The sequence below is a fragment of the Bactrocera dorsalis genome, unplaced genomic scaffold (assembly GCF_023373825.1).
Source record: "Bactrocera dorsalis isolate Fly_Bdor unplaced genomic scaffold, ASM2337382v1 BdCtg029, whole genome shotgun sequence".
NCBI classification, from domain to species: Eukaryota; Metazoa; Arthropoda; class Insecta; order Diptera; family Tephritidae; genus Bactrocera; species Bactrocera dorsalis.
The window spans coordinates 48645-56523 of record NW_026038080.1 but is presented as its reverse complement, the minus strand read 5'-3'; the positions used below and the strand labels follow the sequence as shown (position 1 = coordinate 56523).

The 7879-nt window shown below is 34.7% G+C and overlaps 2 protein-coding genes across 3 annotated transcripts; one reads left to right on the top strand and one right to left on the bottom strand.

Moving 5' to 3' along the window:
• On the top strand, window positions 1–5264 carry LOC105229304 (ionotropic receptor 25a). Its single transcript, XM_011209493.4, has 9 exons — window positions 1–242; window positions 1630–1779; window positions 1903–2379; window positions 2454–2691; window positions 2760–2874; window positions 2959–3204; window positions 3268–3860; window positions 3977–4492; window positions 4574–5264. The coding sequence occupies exons 1-9, from the start codon at window positions 137–139 to the stop codon at window positions 4953–4955; spliced, it is 2823 nt and encodes a 940-aa protein (XP_011207795.2). The 5' UTR covers window positions 1–136; the 3' UTR covers window positions 4956–5264.
• A 392-nt stretch (window positions 5265–5656) lies between these two features.
• Window positions 5657–7162, bottom strand: LOC105229303 (protein farnesyltransferase/geranylgeranyltransferase type-1 subunit alpha). Of its 2 annotated transcripts, none has more exons than XM_011209491.3 (4): window positions 7022–7162; window positions 6799–6952; window positions 6353–6707; window positions 5657–6277 (listed from the first exon to the last, which is right to left on the bottom strand). In XM_011209491.3, the coding sequence occupies exons 2-4, from the start codon at window positions 6932–6934 to the stop codon at window positions 5794–5796; spliced, it is 975 nt and encodes a 324-aa protein (XP_011207793.1). In that variant the 5' UTR covers window positions 6935–6952; window positions 7022–7162; the 3' UTR covers window positions 5657–5793. The 2 variants fall into 2 exon arrangements, with proteins under 2 accessions (XP_011207793.1, XP_011207792.2); XM_011209490.4 differs by having other exon boundaries at window positions 6799–6968; window positions 7022–7128.
• Between the last annotated feature and the right edge of the window lie 717 nt (window positions 7163–7879).

The window sequence follows — 7879 nt, the reverse complement described above, 5'->3', positions numbered from 1 at the left end:
ACCGAGCTTTGACATATGGAAGGTTCCGCTGAGGACACAACAGTTCGTTTGTATCCTTCCTCAAGTGCGGTTAGACATTACTCTTCTCCAAGTATCAGTTACTTTTCTACTCATATGAAATAATTTTATTTCCATAATGCCTAGAGCATATTTAAAATTCTACAATAATATTGTGATATTTTTGAAAATACTATCACTAGTAAGCCTTACTACCGGACAAACCAACCAAAACATCAATGTTTGTGAGTAAATCAACTATTTATTATTATTTATTTATAACCATATACTTTTCATTCGAAACATTTTCGGTGGTCTGGAGACGCACATTGATTTATACAATTTTTATATGCGTTGACGTTTAATCAAACTGCAGAAAGGAGTAAAGTAACATAATGGCATTAATTACTCATAAAGCAGTACTCATATATGTATATATATACAAATATAAAGGATCCAACCAATTTTTATAATATTTATAAATACACATGTACATAGGTTGTATTAATTGTACATACTCATATGGGAATAAAGACGTGACAACTGAATTTAAAAACAGGAAACGCTCTGTTATACGAGTACATATCTATGCACACAAAGACAGGCATATACAAGTAATTGTGAATAAGTAAAGGCAAATAGTTTCAGTTAACTGTTGTGGCATTCCTAATTAGCTCCCATCGATTTTTCTGTTAATAATATTAACATTTGTTATACACATGTTAATCATAAGGGACGACTGTCGGTTTAGCGAAACATACATATGCATATTTATTCAGAGATAAGAAGGAAAAAGGCAGATTTGAACCTTTTTGAAAGTAGAGATTGAATACTTACTACGAAACAGTGTTCTCCGAAAAAACATCAAATTGGGTAGTAATCAAAAAAAAGTTAACTTTAGTTGCACCGAAGCTATAATAACCTTGAGAAATAAAAAAAACAGTTTTCCACACAAGAGCGGTCAGTTTGTGTGGCAGCTATGTAGTAATCCGAGATCAGCAATTTGCCCAAATTAGCAACATTTCTAAAAATGAGGTAGTAGTTCGTCTGTATATATATATAGTCAGACAGACGAGCAGATAGAATGTTATGGCCAAATCGACTCAAACTGATCATATATTATATATATATTTTATAGGTTCTCCGTCGTTTCCTTCAGGGTATTACAAACAAAACTTTGTGCCGATATTAAAGAACATCTACTGATACCTCATCGCTCCCATCCCCCATTACATTGTTTTATATTCCAATACAATTATTCCACATTTGTATAAGATATATACATATGTCTAAACATAAAACCGTTATATTTTTTAAAACTTAAAATTTCGATCGTTATTGTACCCACGCCAATACACAGAAAAAGTATAAGAACGAGTTATTGGAATTTGCTCTTTGGCAGACAATAGCAAATCTGTGAGCGTATTTCTTATAAAATCCATTAGGCGTTCGGAAGCTCTTTCTCATAACACACTAAACAACATGAAGATACCAAATAGAATCACAATCATGTTTATCGTTCGACAAAAGTGAGATAGTTTTAAATTTTATTATAGGTTGAAAAAAGTGTTAGGACCGAACGATAGAACTTCGTCCTTAACGAGAAATATCTCATTAAATATTTTCTTCTAGTTTTTATTAATGATGCTGACAATGAGCCTGCAGCCAAAGCTGTTACAGTGGTATCAACATATCTGAAGAAAAATCCTAGTTATGGAATATCAATTCAGATTGACCAAGTTGAGGCAAACAAAACCGATGCTAAAACACTTTTGGAATCAAGTAAGTCGTTCCCATAGTGACTTTGACTCCCATATACTGCGCGGCAATTCATTTAATGAATACTTGGTTACAAAGGTAGATACCATGAAAACGTTTGTTAAAAAAATATCAATTTGTTTTCAGTTTGTTCAAAATATGCGGAGAGCATTGACCGTAAACAACCCCCTCATGTCGTATTCGACACCACAAAATCGGGAATATCCTCGGAAACAGTCAAATCATTTACTCAAGCATTGGGGTTACCAACTATCAGCGCCTCTTATGGACAGGAAGGAGATTTACGCCAATGGCGCGATATGGATGAGAGCAAACAGAAATATTTGCTCCAGGTAATGCCTCCGGCTGATCTTATACCTGAAGTTGTGCGCAGTATTGTACGGAAAATGAATATAACCAATGCAGCTATTCTATATGATGACACCTTCGTCATGGATCATAAGTACAAATCATTACTGCAAAACATACAAACGCGCCATGTCATTACTGGCATTGCGAAGGAGGGAAAACGAGAACGTGAAGAGCAAATAGAGAAACTACGTAATTTAGACATAAATAATTTTTTCATACTGGGGAATTTAATGTCTATTCGCATGGTTTTAGGTGCGAAAGTTCATAAAATACTTACATATTTACATATATATTTCAGATGCAATTATATTTAATAACTATTTTAGAATCTGTAAAACCGACGTATTTTGAACGTAACTTTGCATGGCATGCCATAACTCAGAGTGAAGGTGAAGTGAGTAGTCAACGTGACAACGCCACTATAATGTTCTTGAAACCAATGTCATATGCTCAGAACCGTGACCGCTTTGGGCGTTTAAAGACCACTTTCAATTTGAACGAAGAACCACAAATTATGTCAGCATTTTATTTTGATTTGGCCCTTCGTACTTTTTTGGCTATCAAGTAAAGTCTTTCATTGGGTTTTCCCGAAAACAAACATATTTGTAATGCATTATTCGCTCTTCATGTAGGGATATGTTACAATCCGGAGCTTGGCCAAAAAACATGGAGTATATTGGGTGTGATGAATTTCAAGGTGGTAATACCCCAGAAAGAAATATAGACCTTAGAACTGCTTTTACAATGGTGAGTACTGTCCTTCCCATTTCATATATTAATATAAATATACTCGTATATGTACATATGTATATTTGTACTCGTTTCATTCAGATTCAGGAGCCAACTTCTTATGGCGTGTTTGAATTAGTTACACAGCCAGGAAAATCATTTAACGGGTACAGTTATATGAAATTTGAAATGGACATTAATGTTCTACAAATTCGTGGAGGGAACTCTGTGAATACAAAATCAATTGGCACTTGGACCGCAGGATTGGACTCGCCGTTAGTTGTTAAAGATGAAGACGTAATGAAAAATTTAACCGCCGATACAGTCTATCGCATTTTTACAGTAGTTGTAGGTTACCTTTCTCCTTAACCATATTAAATTTAATTCGAAATTTTTCTCTATCAACAACAGCAAGCTCCTTTCATTATCAAAGATGAGAAGGCTCCAAAGGGTTATAAAGGCTATTGCATCGATTTAATCAACGAGATAGCAGACATAGTACATTTTGACTATACTATTCAAGAGGTCGAAGACGGAAAATTTGGCAACATGGATGAAAAGGGCGAATGGAATGGAATTGTGAAAAAATTAATGGACAAACAAGCAGACATTGGCTTAGGTTCAATGCATGTTATGGCTGAGCGTGAAATTGTTATTGACTTTACGGTCCCTTACTATGATCTGGTTGGGATTACTATTATGATGCAACGTCCGCAGGTCCCCAGTTCTTTGTTCAAATTTTTAACAGTGCTTGAGACGAACGTTTGGTTGTGCATTTTGGCAGCTTATTTCTTTACTAGCTTTTTGATGTGGATTTTTGATCGATGGAGCCCCTACAGCTACCAGAATAATCGTGAAAAATATAAGGATGACGATGAGAAACGTGAATTCAACCTAAAAGAATGTCTTTGGTTTTGTATGACTTCCTTGACACCGCAAGGCGGCGGTGAGGCACCGAAAAACCTTTCCGGCCGTTTGGTGGCAGCAACATGGTGGCTATTCGGGTATATCAGTTTATACATATTTATGATCTTGCGAATAAACACACGTATATACATATTTTCCCCTGTAAGTGCATAAATGTACATATTTAAGTATTAATAGAATTTTGATTTATTAGGTTCATCATTATTGCATCATACACAGCCAATTTGGCTGCCTTTTTAACAGTATCTCGTCTCGATACACCGGTGGAGTCCTTGGATGATCTTGCAAAGCAGTACAAAATTCTATATGCACCGTTAAATGGCTCCTCAGCAATGACTTATTTTCAAAGGATGGCCAATATTGAGCAACGTTTTTATGAAATATGGAAAGACTTGTCGTTGAATGATTCCCTCACGCCACTCGAGCGCTCAAAACTAGCTGTTTGGGATTACCCAGTTAGTGATAAATACACAAAAATGTGGCAGGCCATGCAGGAAGCCCAGTTACCGGCAACTCTTGAAGAGGCGGTAGAACGAGTTCGCAACTCAACTTCAGCCACCGGCTTCGCCTTTCTGGGCGATGCCACAGATATTCGCTACCTTGTGATGACCAATTGTGATTTGCAGATTGTAGGTGAAGAATTCTCCAGAAAACCATACGCCATTGCCGTTCAACAAGGATCACATCTCAAGGACCAATTTAACAATGCGTGAGTTATTATTTCTAGCAAAGACATACAAGTATGTATGTATGTAAAAGCATAATATTTTCATTCCTTTTATCAATTCAGAATTTTAACCTTACTCAACAAACGTCAACTGGAAAAATTTAAGGAAAAGTGGTGGAAAAACGATGAAACACAAGCCAAATGTGACAAGCCAGAAGACCAGTCAGACGGCATTTCCATACATAATATTGGTGGAGTCTTTATTGTTATATTTGTTGGAATTGGCATGGCCTGCATCACATTGGTATTTGAGTATTGGTGGTATAAATATCGAAAGAATCCCCGCATTGTGGATGTTATTGAAGCGAACTCTGGCGGAAAAGATGGCAAGACAATCGATAGTGTTATTCTTGGACAGGCTGGAAAAGAGTACGACAAGGGTGGTAATACCGTGCTTCGGCCACGATTTCATCAGTATCCCACCACATTTAAACCACGGTTTTAAAATATGTACAAATATACACATACATACATACATACGTACATATGCTTGTATGCAATCAATCAGCTTAACGAAGTCGGATTTGACAACGCTGTTTTTTTATTAACACATACATATACATATGCACGTAGATATGCCTGTATGTAAGTATGTACGTATTAAAGCAGATGCTTTGCTTTTGGAATAAAATATGCACGCACAATTTTTTTAAATCTTGATGGCATTTTAATTACTTATAATATGTATGTATATGCGTACACTCTAATTGAAAATACAAATAAAAATGTTAGTGTCTAAATTTATCAAAGCAAAGTTTGTAGTCTAATTTGCATTCTTAATTATGCCCTGCTATTATGGTTTTACTCGTAATTATAATGCCGCTCCCACAACTCTGACTTACCACTGTCAACTCTTCAGTAGGTAAAAATTATTTGGGGAATGATAACTACCAACAGTTTACTAGAAAATGAAGCGTTATTGTGCATACATATGTACATACATATATCGTGACCACAATAAAAATAATATATGACGACATTATCTTAAAAATCTAATCAGTAATAATATACATATGCATATAATTCCGGGTAAGCTCTCTCGAATTTTGATACAAGCTGCAATGCGGTATAAATAAACGCATGTGGCCATAAATAATTATACAAGTACAAAAACGTGAAATAAACATCAAAAACCCCTTTTATACATACGTGTGTATATAAGTAAATATTTATTAGTTTCTTCAGAATTTTATTAAAAAAAATACAGATAAAATATGCATATCCCCACAAATATGCCGTAAATTTTAAACATACTCTTAGCTAGAGAATTTAATTTTAAGAAGCTACTTTTCTGCTAAATTTTCTTTAAACTGTTCTGCAATATACTGCCAATATTTACGCCGTACAATATCATATTTTTTTGACATGTCGTTACAAAGGTTGAAAACCTTTCGCGACAATACATCGGATTCAGTGACATTTGATTGTTGTAGACATTGATCTCTATAAAGGTCGATTAAAAAAGCCAATAGGTAAGGCGATCGTACACCACTAGTATACAATTCTTCACAAAACGACAAAACTTCCTGGTGACAGTTTCCGGTACCGTTATCTTCATATTTCAATATGCCTCCTAGATAATTCCAAGCGCTCTCGTTATTTTTCACCACACGAATACGGTTCATTGTATACTGAATCTCGCGTTGCACTACATCTGAAGTGAATCCAAAATGTTTAAGCACGAAAAACCGCTGATTCCAAGCCGAGTTATTTCGAATATCTTCCGCAATTAGACGATCCACAAAAGACAGCTCGTTTTCAAAAAGGCTATGGAAAACATTTCAAGAAAATGCCTACTTTTAAAATGTATATATTTTTATTTGTTATATATGTATTACTCACTCAAATGTTTTTATGGCCCATTGCCTATGTTGCCATGCGTGGTAATTTTTGTTATCACGCTCTAGAGCTACTTCTGTCAACTCCAGCTCCTTCGAAGAATCATTTAACATTTCCACAATAACACGACGATGGTGCCAAACTTGATAATTTTTGGCATTGTCTCGTATAACTTCATCCAAATAGTCTAACTCTTCGTACAGGTCAGATTCCAAGGCTCTTAGTATATCTCGCCTATATTGCCAGACAGTATAATTTGCAGGATTAAGCCGTAATGCGTCTGCTGTTAATTCCAAAGCTCTCTGTGATTTCTCTCTATGTGCCAGTACAGCGCGGAAATAATCAAACACTTCTCGGACTACATTTATAAACAGTACACTCTCATTATAGTAACCAAATGACGTAAACATATTAAAACTACTTAATTGAGTTCTAAATACTACACTTACACTTGGGACTGTAAGCTATAGCAACAATAGGATGTTCTCCATCGTCTTGAGGAATCGGTACAATGTCGGCCCATTCGTTTCGTTCACTGTAAGGAATCCATTCTTCAGACCAGTCGTCGCTATCACTATCGCTCATTTTACCACCTTTTAAACACTTCACAAAATATAATCTATAATAATCTGCCAACAATTACTACTATATATAATAAAACATATAATTTACCCAAGAATTCTTTGAATTGTACCAACAGCTGACTCATAGCTTTGTTCCATTTTTCACTTAACAGCCTGACTCAACAGAGTTGCCGTTATCAATATTAGCTAAAACGATATATCTAAAGAACAGGTCACAATGTTAAAAATTTAGAGCCGATTTCAAGAAGTTTTAATTGACTATTTCCATGAATATATTTTAACCGTGCGATTCTGTACTGTGATACAATCCCAAGTCTCTAAATTTGAGATTTTAAGTTAGAGACAATTTTTGAGACTTAAGACGATATTGCTATTCTGTAAGTGACAGTCACAAAATCTATTACATATCATTATTCAGAGATGTTTTTACATTTGAATGAAAATAAATATGTCGATAACAAATATTAATTTTTCTATAACATAGTCAAAAAACATAATTATCAATGAAAAATAAAAATATATGTTGACTTTGTTTCATAATATATACGAAATTTATGTAAAATTTAGTTATTTTTAACCTTTTCGTGTTTGAGTTGCTTTCAAAATATAAAAAAACGACAATCGATTAATATCTATGATGATCTTTATTCAGTATATTCAAAATGGCAGCCAAGAGTTCTTTTAGTTTTGTGACCTGCTAACTACAAGGTCTCGAATTTGAGGCAATATTTTGAGACTAACGCTAGAGACTGTTTAATGAATAGTAACTAGTCACAAATTGAGATTTTACCTCAAAATGTCTCAAATAGAGACTAGAGACTGGTTACAGAATCCCGCTATAAGAGGAACAAAACGGGCCTAATATTTATCAAAATCGTTTCATTGTTGTTCATCCATCCGTAACTACTAAAATGCACTTTCCTGAACTCTTGTAGTTTGTTATTAT